At 45.5% G+C, this 20,345-nt stretch overlaps 2 protein-coding genes across 6 annotated transcripts in view; one reads left to right on the top strand and one right to left on the bottom strand.

Annotated features, from left to right (window-relative positions):
- The first annotated feature begins 131 nt into the window (after positions 1-131).
- LOC139535767 (microfibrillar-associated protein 2-like) lies at positions 132-8,061 on the top strand. 2 transcript variants are annotated; one of them, XM_071335545.1, is made up of 9 exons: positions 132-253; positions 2,060-2,120; positions 2,309-2,359; positions 4,498-4,524; positions 4,668-4,751; positions 6,502-6,537; positions 6,686-6,773; positions 6,870-6,943; positions 7,114-8,061. In XM_071335545.1, exons 2-9 carry the CDS (start codon positions 2,090-2,092, stop codon positions 7,215-7,217), a joined length of 495 nt encoding a protein of 164 aa, XP_071191646.1. In that variant the 5' UTR covers positions 132-253; positions 2,060-2,089; the 3' UTR covers positions 7,218-8,061. The 2 variants fall into 2 exon arrangements, with proteins under 2 accessions (XP_071191646.1, XP_071191648.1); XM_071335547.1 differs by lacking the exon at positions 132-253 and having other exon boundaries at positions 2,040-2,120.
- Positions 8,062-8,165: 104 nt separating this feature from the next.
- Positions 8,166-20,345, bottom strand: part of LOC139535765 (rootletin-like) — a 32,147-nt gene continuing 19,967 nt past the window's right edge. For 2 of the 4 annotated variants that reach the window (XM_071335541.1, XM_071335543.1), the window contains 13 exons: positions 20,086-20,245; positions 19,715-19,882; positions 19,115-19,550; positions 18,834-19,012; positions 18,461-18,581; positions 18,112-18,275; positions 16,868-17,083; positions 16,482-16,706; positions 16,199-16,348; positions 15,830-16,030; positions 14,432-14,563; positions 9,664-9,837; positions 8,166-9,585 (listed from right to left, as the gene is read on the bottom strand). In XM_071335541.1, the coding sequence (XP_071191642.1) occupies positions 9,502-9,585; positions 9,664-9,837; positions 14,432-14,563; positions 15,830-16,030; positions 16,199-16,348; positions 16,482-16,706; positions 16,868-17,083; positions 18,112-18,275; positions 18,461-18,581; positions 18,834-19,012; positions 19,115-19,550; positions 19,715-19,882; positions 20,086-20,245 (2,410 nt within the window). In that variant the 3' untranslated portion in view covers positions 8,166-9,501. The remainder of the gene's footprint in view (positions 9,586-9,663; positions 9,838-14,431; positions 14,564-15,829; positions 16,031-16,198; positions 16,349-16,481; positions 16,707-16,867; positions 17,084-18,111; positions 18,276-18,460; positions 18,582-18,833; positions 19,013-19,114; positions 19,551-19,714; positions 19,883-20,085; positions 20,246-20,345) is intronic. The other 2 variants (XM_071335542.1, XM_071335544.1) reach the window with 1 other exon arrangement.

The raw sequence follows: 20,345 nt of genomic DNA, 5'->3' as shown, positions 1-20,345 counted from the left end.
AATGGGCCACTAGAATCAATCATGTCTACTGCTTTCAAACCTATTTATCCATCCTGAAGGTTAGGGGGTTTATGTGCAGTCAGTCAGTGCCATGGTCTCCTGACTGTGATTGGCGGGAGTGGGCGATGGGACAGACAGAGGCGGGGAGAGGGGGCTTGAAGGCGGGGCGTTACAATGTGGCGCTCGGTCAGACAGTGCTGAAGACGGACGCATGAGACTTGCGGATCGCCGGAGAAAAGAGAAATAACGAGAGGTAAGAGCTACACGTTGATACAAGTTGTTAAAATGAATATGTCCAAATATTAAATAATTGCAAAAACATAGCATAAATGTATTTGTAATCATGTGTGCTTATTTTTTAAATGAATTTTAATATTTGACTTCAAAGGTCAAGGGAGTAATAGGTAGGCTACAGAGTTGTGGAGTTTTTAACCATTTGTCATTGTGGTGTGCGATATGAATCACTTATCAATTATTTGAAATATGCATATACAGTATGTATCCATCATCAGTACTGGAAGTTATAGCCTACCTCTACAACTTTTATCAAATCACACAAACTCTCCAAGTTCAACAATAGTATGGTCAATTCAAGCAGTGGTGACCTGTCAACTCTATAAACTGGTATTTTCCTTGCAATTCACGACATGGTTGGGTCTAATGGAATGTAGTTATTTGACAAGTATTTTAATAATTTAATTTATTCAGAATAGTACTTTATTTGAAGATTGTTCTAAACTGACTTGAGGTTGTTTATTGGTCGTCTGTTTATACTGGATGGGGCTATCTGCACTCCAGGGGTGGGGTTATTGCTGGGGGCCATGACAATACAATGGAGAGGAGCTGGCCAACATAAATAAAACAGAGGAAAAGGAGAAAATGAATGAGGGCTATTAAAGAGTATTAGAGGGAGAGGGGAGGGGATTAGAGCCAGGGGGAAAGATGGAGGGAAATTATATGCACTTTTCTTTTTACATAGCGCTTCAAAACAAACAAACTGTGTTTAGTAGGTATGAGAGGAAGGATAAGGAGAGACAGGGCTCTCCCCTTTCATGGTGGCATTGTTCCCAAGTCCTTATGCTTTGGGGGAGGGGGTCAGGGAGGGCTGGGGGGGGGGGGGGAGAAATGAAATGGGGTTGAGGAGGGGGGTGTAATAGCTCCCAGATGTGTGCTGTGAAAACATATGGTTTCCAATAGCCACTGTGATGCACAAGAGGAATGTCTGAACACACACACACGTTGGTGAAATATACCTTCATACATACATATACACTCACACATTACAGCCAATCATATGCACATGTATGCCACACACCTCATAATATGAAACATTATATGTGATGACACTCACACATACACACACTGATGATCACACGATAAGTGCACAAAACCCACATAAGCTGGACTGTCTGATTGTGTGCAGTACAGTTAAGCAGAAGCAGAGGAGTATTTGCTCATTCTACAAGAAAAGTGCTCTCTGCTTGAGAGAGAGAGAGAGAGAGAGAGAGAGAGAGAGAGAGAGAGAGAGAGAGAGAGAGAGAGAGAGGTGGGGGGAGAAGTTAAGGGAAATGACAGAGGGTGACAGAGGGAAAATGAGAGACGTGGAGAGAGGGATATGGAAGATGGGGGAGGGTGGGGTGGAGGGGCTCAGTGGTTATTTTCCTGGAATTTAGCCACTGGTCTGTCTGCTTTAGAGCATTTCGCAGTGGAACAGAGAAAAGGAGAAAAACAGGGATTGTTAAGAAAGACAGACGTGCCACATTCTTTCTGTCCAAGTTTTCCTTTTTCCCCCTGACTTTATGGGGCCAGGGGAGGGCAGAATGAAGGAGAGAGTGGAGGAGGTGGAGGAGAGGTGAGTCCAGGGAAAGGGAAGAGGTGAGGCTAGAATGCAAGACAGGAGAGATGGAAGGGAAAAGACAAGAGGCCCATGGGTAAAGATTCTGAAAAGTGACATAGAAATACATCTATGACACGTAAACACTATGTGACAGATCTCTCTATATCACTTGGAATCAGTAACTCATTTGACAATGTATAAGGTCTTCTCTCTCTTCCTCAGTGTCAGTCTACCTCCACACAGAAAGCGACCATGAGACTCTTCCTACTGCTCTCCATGCCAGGTGAGTCTAGCACACTGCACACTACATAATATACACAACATACACAACTCTAATGTAGTGTACACACAACAATAGACCAACCTAATACTCATTCTATAGAATACTGTTTTTCACATTGTGCTTAGCACCACCACAAAACACTTGTCCAGCACCTTTGCCTAAACATTTAGCTAACTTTGCCTCAACAGTCCTTCTGCTAGCCCAGCCCCCACTCTACCAAGAACCCTTTCCTTTCCTGGGTGAGTTCATCCATGTCATTATTACACTATCTGTCCATATGTACAAACACACCGTGACTCAGTACTGTCTCACCACATTTGGTCATTTTTGCCCCCACATCTTCTGTCTACCTGCCCTGAGGGTATACCATGTCAAATGTTCAATTTGACCAGGTAGATTGAAACATTTCATGTCCTGTGTGTGGTATGGAGAGCAGTAGGAAGACTCTCATGTTTGCTCTCTATTTTAAATTACATTTTAAAATGTAACCTTTATTTAATTAGGCAAGTCAGTTAAGAACAAATTCTTATTTACAATGATGGCCTACACCGGCCCAACCCAGACGACGCTGGGCCATGGGTTCTGTGTGGAGGTAGACTGACAGTGAGGAGGAGAGAGAAAACCTTATACATTTCCAATTGGCTCATTCATCCCCCTCCTCTCCTCTGTAACTATTACCCAGGTTGTTGCTGTAAATGAGAATGTGTTCTCAGTCAACTTACCTGGTAAAATGAGGATAAAATAAGTCAAATACAAATAAATACACTATATATACAAAAGTATTTGGAAACCCATTCAAATTAGTGGGTTCAGCAACACCTGTTGCTAACAGGTGTATACATTTGAGCATACAGCCATGCAATCTCCATAGACAAACATTGGCAGTAGAATGGCCTTACTGAAGAGCTCAGTGACTTTCAACGTTGCAGCGTCATCGGATGCCACCTTTCCAACAAGTCAGTTTGTAAAATTTCTGCCTCGCTAGAGCTGCCCTGGTGAACTGTAAGTGCTGTTTTTGTGTAGTGGAAACGTCTAGGCTCAGTCGCAAAGTGGTAGGCCACACAAGCTCACAGAACGGGGCCGACGACCGATGAAGTGTGTAGCTCGTGAAAATGGTCTGTCCTTGATTGCAACACTCACTACCGAGTTCCAAACTGCCTCTGGAAGCAACGTCAGCACAAGAACAGTTCATCAGGAGCTTCATGAAATGGGTTTTCATGGCCAAGCAGCCGCACACAAGCCTAAGATCACTATGCGCAATGCTAAGCATCGGCTGGAGCGGTGTAAAGCTCGCCGCCATTGGACTCTGGAGCAGTGGAAACGCGTTCTCTGGAGTGATGAATCACGCTTCACCATCTGGCAGTCCGACGGATAAATCTGGGTTTTGTGGATGCCAGTAGAACGCTACCTGCACCAATGCATAGTGCCAACTGTAAAGTTTGGTGGAGAAGGAATAATGGTTCAGGCTAGGCCCCTTAGTTCCATTGAAGGGAAATCTTAACGCTACAGCATACATTGACATTGTAGACGATTCTGTGCTTCCAACTTTGTGGCAACAGTTTGGGGAAGGCTCTTTCATGTTTCAGCATGTCAATGCCCCCGTGCACAAAGCGAGGTCCATACAGAAATGGTTTGTCGAAACCGGTATGGAAGAACTTGACTGGCCTGCACAGAGCTCTGACCTCAACCCCATCGAAAGCCTTTGGGATGAATTGGAACGCCGACTGCGAGCCAGCATCAGTGCCCGACCTCGCTAATGCTCTTGTAGCTGAATGGAGGCAAGTCCCCGCAGCAATGTTCCAACATCTAGTGGAAAGCCTTCCCAGAAGAGTGGAGGCTGTCAAAGGAGGGACCAACTCTATATTAATGCCCATGATTTTGGAATGAGATGTTCGACAAGCAGGCCATGTAGTGTAAATGTAGTGTAAATAATGGTCATGTAGTGTAAATAATGTCACTAGTCTTTTGTAAATACCGCTTACTATTTCATCATTTGCTAACATCTTGAATATGAAGTAATGCATAAAGACAATCTCCTATACATTTCCTCTCAATTTTGAAAGCAGGTGGTCAATGTTATACGCTCACAACACTTGCAACGTTTTATGTGAAATCCCCACTGTGCTTGAGTAGATCTCTGTTAGTCATCTGTCATGAAGGTCTGTCTGTCTGTCTGTCTGTCTGTCTGTCTGTCTGTCTGTCTGTCTGTCTGTCTGTCTGTCTGTCTGTCTGTCTGTCTGTCTGTCTGTCTGTCTGTCTGTCTGTCTGTCTGTCTGTCTGTCTGTCTGTCTGTCTGTGTAAGTTTTTCACAATATGTTACCAGTCAATGTAACAAAAGCATATCTCATACTGTACTGTTGTTCATTTTGCTTCACAGAGGACTATGGCCCTGATTATTTTCCTGGTAAGATACTTGTGTGAGCTTGTTACCTATATTACTCTGGTAGTATCATCAGTTTTGATAAAAACGTAGTTTTGATAAACTGATATAGAAAGCTTCTCTGCCCTTTGATGATGTAGTGAAAACTCTCTTTCTCTCCCTGTCAGAGAATCCTGACACGGATGTCCAGCAGCAGGTCTTGTTACATGGTCCTCGACCATTCCCTGAGCCAGAACGCCCTGGTCCATCTGGTACGTACGCCCACCTCTCATTATCTACTCTTCAACATGTATTATCTACAGTTCAACATCTACAGTGGGGAGAACAAGTATTTGATACACTGCCGATTTTGCAGGTTTTCCTACTTACAAAGCATGTAGAGGTCTGTCATTTTTATCATAGGTACACTTCAACTGTGAGAGACGGAATCTAAAACAAAAATCCAGAAAATCACATTGTATGATTTTTAAATAATTAATTTGCATTTTATTGCATGACATAAGTATTTGATCACCTACCAACCAGTAAGAATTCCGGCTCTCACAGACCTGTTAGTTTTTCTTTAAGAAGCCCTCCTGTTCTCCACTCATTACCTGTATTAACTGCACCTGTTTGAACTCGTTACCTGTATAAAAGACACCTGTCCACACACTCAATCAAACAGATTCCAACCTCTCCACAATGGCCAAGACCAGAGAGCTGTGTAAGGACATCAGGGATAAAATTGTAGACCTGCACAAGGCTGGGATGGGCTACAGGACAATAGGCAAGCAGCTTGGTGAGAAGGAAACAACTGTTGGCGCAATTATTAGAAAATGGAAGAAGTTCAAGATGACGGTCAATCACCCTCGGTCTGGGGCTCCATGCAAGATTTCACCTCGTGGGGCATCAATGATCATGAGGAAGGTGAGGGATCAGCCCAGAACTACACGGCAGGACCTGGTCAATGACCTGAAGAGAGCTGGGACCACAGTCTCAAAGAAAACCATTAGTAACACACTACGCCGTCATGGATTAAAATCCTGCAGCGCACGCAAGGTCCCCCTGCTTAAGCCAGTGCATGTCCAGGCCCGTCTGAAGTTTGCCAATGACCATCTGGATGATCCAGAGGAGGAATGGGAGAAGGTCATGTGGTCTGATGAGACAAAAATAGAGCTTTTTGGTCTAACTCCACTCGCCGTGTTTGGAGGAAGAAGAAGGATGAGTACAACCCCAAGAATACCATCCCAACCGTGAAGCATGGAGGTGGAAACATCATTCTTTGGGGATGCTTTTCTGCAAAGGGGACAGGACAACTGCACCGTATTGAGGGGAGGATGGATGGGGCCATGTATCGCGAGATCTTGGCCAACAACCTCCTTCCCTCAGTAAGAGCATTGAAGATGGGTCGTGGCTGGGTCTTCCAGCATGACAACGACACGAAGCACACAGCCATGGCAACTAAGGAGTGGCTCCGTAAGAAGCATCTCAAGGTCCTGGAGTGGCCTAGCCAGTCTCCAGACCTGAACCCAATAGAAAATCTTTGGAGGGAGCTGAAAGTCCGTATTGCCCAGCGACAGCCCCGAAACCTGAAGGATCTGGAGAAGATCTGTAGGGAGGAGTGGGCCAAAATCCCTGCTGCAGTGTGTGCAAACCTAGTCAAGAACTACAGGAAACGTATGATCTCTGTAATTGCAAACAAAGGTTTCTGTACCAAATATTAAGTTCTGCTTTTCTGATGTATCAAATACTTATGTCATGCAATAAAATGCAAATTAATTACTTAAAAATCATACAATGTGATTTTCTGGATTTTTGTTTTAGATTCCGTCTCTCATAGTTGAAGTGTACCTATGATAAAAATTACAGACCTCTACATGCTTTGTAAGTAGGAAAACCTGCAAAATCGGCAGTGTATCAAATACTTGTTCTCCCCACTGTACACCCACTGTCGTGTTCTTTTGTCACATTAACAGAAGTATTCCATTTCAATGGGAGTTGAGTTTCTGTTTTGTTTTCCAGAGCCAGAGACAGAGCCTACAGAACCTGGCCCCCTAGGTAAGAAACATAAGGAAAGAGAGAGGGGAAGGGAGGGCCCGTGTGTAAAGTGATTGATGAATGATTGGCTTTGTGTTGAAGTATTATTGCGATATCTATAGGGTTGTATGTATTTTCTTGCATGGCTCACTTGTTTTGTGTTGTGTAGATTGCCGAGAGGAGCAGTACCCCTGCACCAGACTCTACTCTATTCACAAGCCATGCAAACAGTGTCTGAATAGCCTCTGTTTCTACAGGTATGCTACTGCACCTTAGTTTTTACCATGAGGGTATTTACAGTGGATTTATATAGTGTTCAATATCACACTGTAACCCCGTTCCTCTCTCCTCAGCTTGCGACGGGTGTATGTGATCAACAAGGAGGTGTGTGTCAGAACCGTGTGTGCGCATGAAGAGCTGCTAAGAGGTGAGGTCAGCCTACACTTGTGCCTCATTGTCTGGTTCATGGTGCACAACCCACTGTCCCTAATAAACAAAAGCACACACACATACACCCACACGCAGACGGACACACTCAGACGTGGACGCGGACAGTACAGGAGCAAACTTGTAACCCTTCTCTCTCTCTCTCTATAGCTGACATGTGCCGTGACCAGTTCTCTCGTTGTGGTGTAGCGGCGGTGAGTGGCCAGTGTGGGTCACTGGGGAGCAGCTGTGGGAAGAGCTGTGGAGGCTGTTGAGAACATGGACACATCAGAGAGAACCCCAGCCCAAATACTGCCACATCTCTAGGGTCCACATCCCACCCCCTACACCCTTCTCTTCCTCTGTCCCATCTCTTTTCCTGTTTAATCTTCAACTGTATTCCACATAATCTTTGGTTCCAAAAAACTCCTATTTGTTTATTTTCTTTACTTCTCTAGTGACTTTCCCTGTCATTCCCTTTTTTCATCTCTCTTTCAGAATTATACAGAATGCAAAGTGGGATCAGTAGAACGTGTGTATGTCTAAACATATTATTTCATATTCAACAGAACATTGATAACTGTATAACGTAACATAACTGGTGCTATAAAATCACTAACATACTGGTGCTAAGGAATTGAAATCAGCACTCAAGAGATGCACATAAAACAATCTTGATCTTGTTTTTTTGCCTTACTGTATCCTATATTCTACATCATTGTGTGGTGTTTGTTGTTGTTTACTGTACCTTTGTTGAAATCAGTCATAGTAGTGAGGGAACAGCAAGAGTGGCAGCCACTGTGCACTGACCTCAACAACAGAGGCATTATCAGCACTCAATCATCATCCCACTGCCTCTGCACTTCCTGGGTGGCGAACATCCACAATCAGACTTGAAGAGACGGATTCTGACCTGACGCCTGATCTCTCCTGAAAGTGTTTTTGTGTAACACGGTCGGCCATGTGACTAGAGCTACGGTGGCTGGTGACCTTGCAGTGAGTGTATAGTTTCACATATCAGTGGCAAGAAGTGGCGGCTCATAAATTGTTACTGTACTACTGCTTTGTAAAACCCTTTCACTATAATGGAGAAGAAAATAAATGTTTTTTTTACTACAACTTCAGCTTGGAGTGATTTTATTGTGATGAGTTTGTTTGTTGGCACTTTATACGGATCAATCTGCCCTGTTGAGCTGGTTGTCATGGACTCAAACAAACAGGCATTGTCGTCAAAGATCCTTTATCAACATTCATTTCTTCCAGATACACAACTGTTCCCTCATTTTCAAATCCACATGATTGATGCATGTGCATTCAACCCTATACATAATCCTAATAGTTATCAATAATGCACTTCGATATGTGCTATTTCTAGTTTGTTACAAGTATACTGAACAAAAATAAAACACAACATGTAAAGTGTTGGTCCCATGAGCTGAAATAAAAGATCCCAGAAATGTTCCATACACACAAAAAGCTTATTTCTCTCAAATTGGGCACACATTTGTTAATACATCCCTGTTACTGAGCATTTCCCCTTTGCCAAGATAATCCATCCACCTGACAGTTGTGGCATATCAAGGATCTGATTAAACAGCATGATCATTACACAGGTGCACCTTGTGCTGGGGACAATAAAAGGACACTAAAATGTAGAGTTTATCACACAACACAATGCCACAGATGTCTCAAGTTCTGAGGGAGTGTGCAATTGGCATGCTGACTGAAAAAAACAGAGCTGTTGCCAAATAATTCAATGTTAATTTCTATACCATAATCTGCCTCCGACATTGTTTTAGAGAATTTGGCAGTACATCCAACTGGCCTCACAACTGCAGACCACGTGCAACCCAGGACCTCCACATCTAGCTTCTTCACCTGCGGGATTGTCTGAGGAGGGGGATGGGGGGTGCTGAGGATTATTTCTGTCTGTAATAAAGCTTTTTTGTGGGGAAAACTCATTCTGATTGGCTGGGCTTGGCCTGTGCACCTGCCCAGTCATGTGAAATCCATAGATTAAGACCCAATGAATTTAGTACAATTGACTGATTTCCTTCTATGAACTGTTACCCAATAAAATCTTTGAAATTGTTGCATGAATATTTTTGTTCAGTACACACACATCTAAAATCACAAACAGTACACACATATAGTGCATAAATACTTCATCTCATGTGGTCCCATCATGTGCTCTACATATAATAGTGTCCATCTATTGGTCCAGGCAAACTAGTTGGGTCAATCTCAACCAAATAGTAGCAAGATGGACGGCACAGTAGTTTCTTCATAGGACTGATTAATTTGTTGCCTAGTGCTCAAACAGTGACTCAGACTGTTCTCCCTTTGTATGCTGGTGTGTGTGTGGAAGGGAACCCTGGTCAACTGTATATACTGGCAGAGATTAAGATCTCATTCCTGTTGTACTGGATGACACTTCTATCCCCTGAGTAGGAGGAGAGGCGTGTGTCAACACAGAGGAGCGGATGATGTGATGCTGGTTCCGGAGCTGTAAGTGGGCTGTAGTACCCATGGAGGGACACAGGGAGCACTGCTCAGTGCTCAGTTCCCCCCAGATATGAGGGTGGGTAGAGAGGGCTGTCTACGACTCATCTCCTGCTGTAGCTGCTCCTTCAGAGTGGACACCTGTGGGACGGACAGAGAGGGTCAGGGACGGACACACAGACACAGCCCTTTAACCTCTGACCTTGAGGTTGTACATACCTGCTCCTCCAGGCCTTTGACCCGGTGGCGGTGGGCTCTGTCCCGGGCAGCCAGAATCCTTTCTGACTCCCTCTGGGTGACCCTCAGCTTCTCCGCCTCACGCAGCACCTCGTCACGCTGGAGGACAGAGCTCTCACTCTCACTGTGGTACTGCTCCATCTCAGCCAGCTGGGCCTGGATACAGAGAGAGACATAGACACAGATAGAGAGGAGTGTTAATCACTGAGCCACAGAAACACCAAGTCAGTGTCAGGGCGTGGGTTGGGGTGGGCATTCTATGTTTTGTGTTCTATGTTTTCTATTTCTGTGTGTTTGGCCGGGTGTGGATCTCAATCAGAGGTAGGTGTCTATCGTTGACTAGTAGCTGTCTATCGGACCAGTAAAGGCCCAGTGTTACAGACGTCTATATAGGTCCACTAATACAGGACTAGTAAAGGCCCAGTGTTACAGACGTCTATATAGGTCCACTAATACAGGACTAGTAAAGGCCCAGTGTTACAGACGTCTATATAGGTCCGTTAATACAGGACTAGTAAAGGCCCAGTGTTACAGACGTCTATATAGGTCTGTTAATAATACATGACGAGTAAAGGCCCAGTGTTACAGACGTCTATATAGGTCCGTTAATACAGGACTAGTAAAGGCCCAGTGTTACAGACGTCTATTTAGGTCCACTAATACAGGACTAATAAAGGCCCAGTGTTACAGACGTCTATATAGGTCCACTAATACAGGACTAGTAAAGGCCCAGTGTTACAGACGTCTATTTAGGTCCACTAATACAGCACTAGTAAAGGTCCAGTGTTACAGACGTCTATCTAGGTCCACTAATACAGGACTAGAAAAGGCCCAGTGTTACAGACGTCTATCTAGGTCCACTAATACAGGACTAGTAAAGGCCCAGTGTTACAGACGTCTACATATGTCCACTAATATAGGACTAGAAAAGGCCCAGTGTTACAGACGTCTATATAGGTCCGTTAATACAGGACTAGTAAAGGTCCAGTGTTACAGACGTCTATCTAGGTCCACTAATACAGGACTAGTAAAGGCCCAGTGTTACAGACGTCTATATAGGTCTGTTAATACAGGACTAGTAAAGGCCCAGTGTTACAGACATCTATATAGGTCCACTAATACAGGACTAGTAAAGGCCCAGTGTTACAGAAGTCTATATAGGTCTTTTAATACAGGACTAGTAAAGGCCCAGTGTTACAGACGTCTATATAGGTCCACTAATACAGGACAAGAAAAGGCCCAGTGTAACAGATGTCTATATAGGTCCACTAATACAGGACTAGTAAAGGCCCAGTGTTACAGACGTCTATATAGGTCCACTAATACAGGACTAGTAAAGGCCCAGTGTTCCAGACGTCTACATATGTCCACTAATACAGGACTAGAAAAGGCCCAGTGTTACAGACGTCTATATAGGTCCACTAATACAGGTCTAGTAAAGGTCCAGTGTTACAGACGTCTATATAGGTCCACTAATACAGGTCTAGTAAAGGCCCAGTGTTACAGACGTCTATATAGGTCCACTAATACAGGTCTAGTAAAGGCCCAGTGTTACAGACGTCTATATAGGTCTTTTAATACAGGACTAGTAAAGGCCCAGTGTTACAGACGTCTATATAGGTCTTTTAATACAGGACTAGTAAAGGCCCAGTGTTACAGACGTCTATATAGGTCCACTAATACAGGTCTAGTAAAGGCCCAGTGTTACAGACGTCTATATAGGTCCACTAATACAGGACTAGTAAAGGCCCAGTGTTACAGACGTCTACATATGTCCACTAATACAGGACTAGTAAAGGCCCAGTGTTCCAGACATCTATACAGGTCCACTAATACAGGTCTAGTAAAGGCCCAGTGTTACAGACGTCTATATAGGTCCACTAATACAGGACTAGTAAAGGCCCAGTGTTCCAGACATCTATACAGGTCCACTAATACAGGACTAGTAAAGGCCCAGTGTTACAGACGTCTATATAGGTCCACTAATACAGGACTAGTAAAGGCCCAGTGTTACAGACGTCTACATATGTCCACTAATACAGGACTAGAAAAGGCCCAGTGTTACAGACGTCTATATAGGTCCACTAATACAGGTCTAGTAAAGGTCCAGTGTTACAGACGTCTATCTAGGTCCACTAATACAGGACTAGTAAAGGCCCAGTGTTACAGACGTCTATATAGGTCTGTTAATACAGGACTAGTAAAGGCCCAGTGTTACAGACATCTATATAGGTCCACTAATACAGCACTAGTAAAGGCCCAGTGTTACAGACGTCTATATAGGTATACTAATACAGGACAAGAAAAGGCCCAGTGTAACAGACGTCTATATAGGTCCACTAATACAGGACTAGTAAAGGCCCAGTGTTACAGACGTCTATATAGGTCTTTTAATACAGGACTAGTAAAGGCCCAGTGTTCCAGACATCTATATAGGTCCACTAATACAGGACTAGAAAAGGCCCAGTGTTACAGACGTCTATATAGGTCCACTAATACAGGACGAGTAAAGGCCCAGTGTTACAGACGTCTATATAGGTCCACTAATACAGGAATAGTAAAGGCCCAGTGTTACAGACGTCTATTTAGGTCCACTAATACAGGACTAGAAAAGGCCCAGTGTTACAGACGTCTATATAGGTCCACTAATACAGGACTAGAAAAGGCCCAGTGTTACAGACGTCTATATAGGTCCACTAATACAGGACTAGAAAAGGCCCAGTGTTACAGACGTCTATTTAGGTCCACTAATACAGGACTAGTAAAGGCCCAGTGTTACAGACGTCTATATAGGTCCGTTAATACAGGACTAGTAAAGGCCCAGTGTTACAGACGTCTATTTAGGTCCACTAATACAGGACTAATAAAGGCCCAGTGTTACAGACATCTATATAGGTCTGTTAATACATGACGAGTAAAGGCCCAGTGTTACAGACATCTATATAGGTCCACTAATACAGGACCAGTACAGAACATTTTTAACTAAATGTATTTGAGTATTTACCAGCATTTGTATCTTGAGTCTGATAATTATCTGTACAAATAAAGTTAATCTGATAATACTTGATATATGTTTTCCAGTTTCTTGAAATACTTTGCAAATGCAACTTATTTCTATGTGAAAACTGAAATAGTCTATTCATTCCTTTTCCATTTTAGTAGACACTCTTATCTAGAGAAACTTAGCAGTGAGTGCATACATTTTCATAGTTTTTGTACTTGTCCACCGTGGGAATCGAACCCACAACACTAGCATTGCAAGCACCATGCTCTAGCCACATTGCAAGCACCATGCTCTAGCCACATTGCAAGCACCATGCTCTAGCCACATTGCAAGCACCATGCTCTAGCCACATTGCAAGCACCATGCTCTAGACACATCATCACAAACCATTTGATGTACTCCATTACTGTACTGTTTTTCTTCATGGTGATGGAAAGTCTACAGGTACAAACCTAGATGACCAGCCTATGTACAATACACTAATGTACATTTACATTGTATAAAAGTGGTTTATAAGGATATTAAATTAATACTGCACAAAAAGTGGTTGTTTTCCATGTTATTTGATCAAGAAAAATATTTAATTTGATGTGGATGTTTTGTGTCTTTGCCCATAACTTTGCAACTTTTGATGTAAATGTTTGAGGACAGGTATTTCTGTATTCCATTAGAATGACAATCACAGAGAAAGGGACTGGGAAACAACTCTTACAATTGCAACTATTTAACAAAGTCTCCACAGTAAAATACTATTCAACAGTGGCCTACTAGCTAGGCTACATCATGTAATTTATGTACAAAATGTATGTCAAGGATGATGTGCACGTTCTTATAAAACTTCAGTCGTAACAGACACCATCAGGCTCCAGACCAAGAACAAACAAGTCAAACAATTCTGCTTAACTGCTCAACATTAGACATCTAACTAGCAGCAGATGCTTTTAGATCCAGAGGGCCTGGGGCTTCAGCCATTTTGTAGTGATTCCAACTCACGCCTGCATGGGGTTTCATTTGGCTGGCTTTAAAGTGAACACGACCCCCGGAGCTCAGGGAATAACAGACAGGCGCTCTGGGAGGGTCAAACTAATGAAGAGGAAAGTACAATAATCTGCAACAAAAGCACCATCTCACCTGACTAACCCCTCACTTATCTGTACAGAGAATTTCAGACAAACTACAAAGTAGAAATTAGCCTGGTCTTGTATTATAGCAATGACTAGACAAACACCGGACATTGAGACACTCGCCATAGAAAATGTTATTTTCTTCCTTACATCCACCAACTTCTCCTTTCACAAAGCAGCCAAATAAAACATGTACACCAACATCAGCCAATCGCATCAGTAAATTAGGGGTTTACTCGTGGTTGGGGGAGGGGTTGATTTTTATCTTACAACCATATGCTATGGGACTTCACTTTGATGAATGCTTTGCATTATCAAATTGAGTTTGACCCCAGTAAAATACTAATGTGTGCGCATAGGAAAAACGTAATGTAAATGATTGTTTCATTACCACATTGACCCACACAGAACCAACCAACTAAATAAAGGTCAAATGAATAACTAATGCCTGACTCCATCATTAATTCTGCTAATTTAGCAGGGGAAATAAGATGATCCACATGTTGGGGAAACACTCAGCCACATCTCATGACAGTCACTGTCACCTTACTGCTACCCCCTAAAGTAAAGTTTACTAGTCCTTTCTCTTCGGTTTACATTCTCCCTACTAGTCCCTGCCCACCTGTAGCAGTGCTATCTGTCTCTGTGCGTTCTGCAGCTCCTGCTCGGCGGTGGTGAGGGAGCGATCCAGGCGGCCCTTCTCTGCAGACAGACGCATGCTACCCTCCTCAGTCTTCAGCTTCTGATGCTCCACCTGACAAGAGACAGTCCCAAACGGTCACAATCACCTCAGTACAACTCAAAGGTTAGGGTCCATTTCATATTTAATTCAATTAATTCCGCATTTTAATAGAAAATTAGATTTGGCATTTTAGTCACTTAGCAGACACTCTTATCCAGAGCAACTTACAATTAGTGAGTTAATCTCAAGATAGTGAGAAAACCATCTATTACAGTCGTAGGAAGTACATTTTCCCCTCAATAAAGTAGTTACATTTTCCCCTCAATAAAGTAGTTACATTTTCCCTCAATAAAGTAGTTACATTTTCCCTCAATAAAGTCAGTGCTAGTGTAACAGTATAGCTTCCGTCCCTCTCCTCGCCCCTACCTGGGCTCGAACCAGGGACCCTCTGCACACATCAACAACAGCCACCCTAGAAGCATCGTTACCCATCGCGCCACAAAAGCCGCGGCCTTTACAGAGCAAGGGGAACAACTACTTCAAGGTCTCAGAGCGAGTGACGTCACCGATTGAAACGCTATTAGCGCGCACCACCGCTAACTAGCTAGCCATTTCACATCGGTTACACTAGTAAGAAAAGACAAGTGCCGTGGGATTTATTTCAGATACTCTTTGAAGAGGTAGGGTTTCAGACGTTTTCGAAAAATGGGTAGGGACTCCGCTGTCCTGACGTTAGGGGGAAGCTCGTTCCACAATTGGGGTGCCAGGACAGAAAATAGCCTTGACTGTGCTGAGTGGGAGTTGACCCCCTGTAGGGGTGGGCGGGCCTAGAGACCAGAGGTGGCAGAACGGAGCGCTCGGTTGGGGTGTAGGGTTTGAGCATAGCCTAAAGGTGGGAAGGGGCAGTTTGCCTTGCTGTTCCTTAGGCAAGCACCAGGGTTTTGAAGTGGATGTGAGCTTCGACTGGAAGCCAGTGGAGTGTGCGGAGGAGTGGGGTGACATGGGACAACTTGGGAAGTTTGAACACCAGGCGGGCTGCGGCATTCGGGATAAGTTGTAGTGGTTTGATGGCACAAGCGGGGAACACAGCCAACAGCGACTTGCAGTAGTCTTCACGGGAGATGACAAGTGTCTGGATTAGGACCTGGACCACTTCCAGATATTGTAAAGCATGAAACTACAGGAGCGAGTCAATGCTTTGATGATGTTTACAGAGAACGACAGGGGGGTGGTTGCAAGTCAATATTAGGAAGGTGTTCTTAATATTTCCAGACTCTGTGTATATTCCTGATGGCTGTTGTGTTTGGTGTTTATCTCACGGTGTTGTCTTCGTCTCACCTTGTCCAGTGTATTTCTCAATGCATTTTTGTCCTTCTCCAGACGGACAGCCTGTCTCTCCGCATCTTTCTTCTCGGTCTCCAGCACGGCCACGGCCTTTTGCAGCCCCCGCAGCCTCTCCTCTGCAGTCGCTCTCTCTGCCTGGGCAGACTGGGCACTGTGCTGGGCCTCTGTCAGACTTGTGGACCGTTGACGCAGGGCCTACAGGACAGACAGGGTGAAGGAACAGCTATACAGATGAGATACAGGCCTATGTCTCTTTCTCTCTCGCTCTTTTTCTCCATTTCAATTCTTCACATGCCCCCACTATGTCTTTACCCCTATCCTTTAGCTAATGATTATGTATGGGTAAAAGTCTCTCTCACACACCTCCTGTGTGTGGGCCAGCTCTGCCTCCAGCTCTCCTCGTCTCAGCTCGCTCTGGGTCAGCTCAGTCTGAAGGCTCTGCACTCGCTCAGTGAGGGCCACCATGCCTCTCTTCCCCTCCGCCAGGGAGGCCCGCGCTCCATCCACTCGTTCCTGAACACAGCAACACTCCATTCACTGCTCATTACAATTTGCTGTAATCCTATTTAAATTACAGGGATGAACCTTGACAACAAACACTTGAAATTCAGCCCTACTGTCCCATCAATGGTTCCTCTCAGCCCACCTGTAGATGCCTGCGATCCTGCTCGGCCAGCCCCAGGGTCTTCTGCAGTGCGACCAGGCGCCCCTGGGTGGCGCTGTGGGCAGCCGTGGCCTCCTGGAGGCTCTGTGAAAGGTTCTGGGTCTTCTCTCTGAGACAGGCCTCTCCTTCATGGACTTTAGACAGAGCTTGGCTCAGCCTGTCCACCTCTCTCTGGAGCGACGTCACACGGCTCTCCCCCTCCGCCACCTGGGACAGATGCACAACACAGTGTGTATTCGTGCTTTGAGTTTGTATACGGTTTAAGTGTATTCCCATTTGATTCTGGTTAAATCTCAGCATAACCTGCCTCTATCAGGGGTGTATCTGTTCATAGACATGTGGGTAAGAGTGTTCATCCAGTGTGTTACCTGTTTGAGTAGTAGGTCATGGCGCTCCTGGGTGGCCTGGCTCTCGGCCTCCCTGTCCCCGAGGCTCAGTTTGAGTCTAAGCAGCTCCCCCTCCAGGCTGCGTCTCCCCAGCTCCACCCTGGTCCCCCGGGCCTCGGCAGCCTCCAGGGCCTCCTGCAGCCGCCTCCGCTCAGCCTCCAGACGCATCTCTCCCGCACGCTGCTTACTCAACTGGTCCTACAGGGAGGAGGAGGAGAAAGAGTGACAGAAAGAGAAGGAGAGAGAGAGACAATGTGAGAGAGAAAGATCTGAAACTGGCAGTCACATGTCAAAGCCAGCCAGTCCATACAGATACAGTATGTGACAGTCTGACAGCAGAAAGGCTGCTTGTCTAATGAGAGGGCTAGAGACTAGAGCAGCCATACTCAACGACTACATTGATTTTGTTGAGTCACTCAGGTACACATAAGACATGGCAAAGTCTGTAGAATTGCAGGAAATTTGCTTTAAAACTGCAAAAAAAATTCTCCACCAACAAGAGAGGTGTGAACAGTTTGGGGGTTGCATGGGTCACGATGTGGGAGTTTGTTACTAAGCCAAGTAATGACAATATCCATCCGGACCGATGCCATTTATGGAATTTGTGTGACTGGACTTTCTCAAACAGTAGTTGAGTACCCCTGCTGTAGAGAGCTATAGAACTAGACATGAGGGGCAAACACAGACACTCCACAAACACTCTCACAGAGAGGCCAGACAGACATTAACACACTTTTGATCCACAGATGGCCACATCCCTCCCTCCTTCTCTCAACTCCCTCTAATGCTCAAATCCCCCCTCTTTTTCTAACCAAATTTAACCCCTCTCTTTCCAGCAACAGAAAGCATTCACCTGACCATTTGATTTTGACCCCCTAACTATAATCATAAATTCTCTCTCTCATAAGCAGAGAGCACTTTTCTTGTGTTTCCTAGGGTTGTGTGAGGGCTGGACATATGGAGTTGCTTTGGCCAGAGATATGACATGAAGTTGTGTTTAATTACTCAGTGTTCTGTGGCATCTGTTGTTATGACAGTCAGTTTTCTGCTCCCACCTAATGCTCCCTGCAGGGTCACCATATGACAGTGTTGGCAGGTCAGTGTGCAGCACTGTGTTAGCAGACACAAGAATCCTAGTCAGAGAAGTTCTTCTACATACAGTAAGTATGTGTTTGTGTGAGAGTATGTTTACTCTATGTGTGTTTCAGTCTCTGCAATGTGTGTACCTGTGTGTGTTTCCTCTCCGTCTCTGCAGTCTGCAGGGCTCTCTCCAGAACCTTGACTCTGTCAGTGAGGGCCCTCCTCTCCCTCTCTCCCCTCCTCACCGTCTCCTCCTGCTGCTGAAGCATAGCCTGGGTGGAGCTCAGACGCCCGTCAACACCACGCTTACCTGGACGGAAACACAGACAGTCACAACACTGGAGCATTCACAGACAAGGTCTATATGCCAATGTGTGCATAATGTTAGCCCTTCCTGGGTCATTGGATGGCTGTGAATGACTTCACTGTGTAAATTACTCTCTTGGCCCTCTTATGGTTCGTGTGTGTGCCCGTGTGCATGTGTGTGTGGCTCACCCTCCTGGCACTCCTGTAGTGTGTTGTGTAGCTGAGAAAGGTGGTTCTGGGCGGAGTCTCTCTCCCCCGTCATCTCCTCCAGCTCACTCTGTAGCGCCCCCAACTGGCAGCGAGCCTCGTCCTAAAAAACAACATGAAACACAGTTCAACAACCCCGTCATGCACTGACAGACCATTTCTATCATAGAAATTCACATTTCAGTGCTACAGAGATTTATTGTACAATTGTTTAGCACAATACTGAGAGAAATCACTTAGTTCGAAAAAAAAAGTCTTCAGTCTGTTAATAAATGTGTCTGACGGAATGGTAAATAAAATGTAGAATCTATATGGTTATATGATACTGGACTGACATGCATCATGTCTACAGTACCCTGTCTCTCCGAGAGTCTCGGAGCTCCTGGAGGAAGTCTCGAAGGCCACAGCGCAGCGTCTCAGGGTCCAGCTCAGGCAGAGGCATGGGGAGGGGCGTGTCACCCCGTTCTGGGGAGATCGGCCTGGAGCAGCCCAACCTGTTGTCAGGGGTCGAACCTCCAAAATCTGGAAGAATAACTCCAATCCCATCAAGTATTCTACATGATTTTGTTTGTCTCTGTAAATACAATACATTACAGCCTGCTTTCACATTGATGTTTGGCAAGGGTTCACCCTCACCTTTGGGGGGCGACAGTGAGCAGCGTAGGGGCGAGAGGCTACGGTGACGTGTGATGCTGCTGTGGGATGCTGCTGGGGAGCTCCCCCTGGGGCTCCTGACCCAGCTGGCACTGCTCCGGCCCCCCACTCCGATGCCCAGTGTACGGGTCAGCGCTGAATGCAGGCTGCCCAGGCGGAACTCCAGCCCCCTGCGTCCGGCCTCGGACCGGGCCAGCTCTGCCTCGGTGGCTGCCAGGCGGCCCTGGGCCTCGCTGAGCTGCAGGCTAGACAGGGTGAGGGAGTCCTGGGCTGTCTGGGCCCGCAGGGACAGGTTCCTGGCCTCATCCTGGAGCTTCTTCTCACAGCCCCGGGCCTCCTGCAGCTGGGCCGTCAGCTCCCTCTCACAACCCCGACAGCCTGACTCTGACTCTGTCAGACGCCTCTGGAGGATGGACAGCTGGAGGGAGGAGAAAGAGAGGGGGGGGAGCAAAGAGGGAAGGATAGAGATTGAAAGAGAGGTACAGCAGAAAGGGATGTTAGAGGGAGGTTGATTAAGTTTTATGTTTAACCAAGCCTAAACTCTCACTCTACACCCTCTTCAATGTCTTCCACCATCCTCACCTCTTTTTTGATTGTGGTCCTGGCTGTGTCAGCCTCGACCAGCTTCTGTTTGAGAGAGAACATCGCCCTCCCTCTCTCCTCCTCTCTCTGCTCCTCCAGGGAGAGACGCGTCTGCAGCTCAGCCACCTCCTTCCCTTTCAGTTCCTTCTCTCCATCAAGCACCTTCACCTGATGGAGTGATCGGATGGAGGACAAGTTATAGACTATGTCTAAGCCAAAGTCTGGAGTTTTTCCTGGTAAAATCACGTGGATAGCAAAAACTCAATGCCTAGTCAAGTTATTTAGAGTGTTCCACTGCACTTAAAGTAAACCGATAAATGTAAAATTATAAAACAGATTATTTCAGAGATGTGACCGTGTGTGTGATGGACCTGTCTGCGTAGCTCCTGCAGCTCTCTCCGGGCCTCCAGTCGTGACCCCTCGACCTCTCTCAAACAGCTGCGGAGTTCTGCCACCTCTCTCTGGGCAGACGACAGGCTCTCCTCCAGAACAGCCAGCCGCTGCTCCTTCTCCTCACACTGACGCTTTACACTGACACACACACAATATTAGTACTGCAACTACTGCAGTGAGAGTTCAGTCAAACTAAAATGTCAAACATTACACACTTTTGTATAGATGCTTTTTTAGG

The sequence above is a fragment of the Salvelinus alpinus genome, chromosome 12 (assembly GCF_045679555.1).
Source record: "Salvelinus alpinus chromosome 12, SLU_Salpinus.1, whole genome shotgun sequence".
NCBI classification, from domain to species: Eukaryota; Metazoa; Chordata; class Actinopteri; order Salmoniformes; family Salmonidae; genus Salvelinus; species Salvelinus alpinus.
This window is presented reverse-complemented; position numbering and strand designations above follow the sequence as displayed.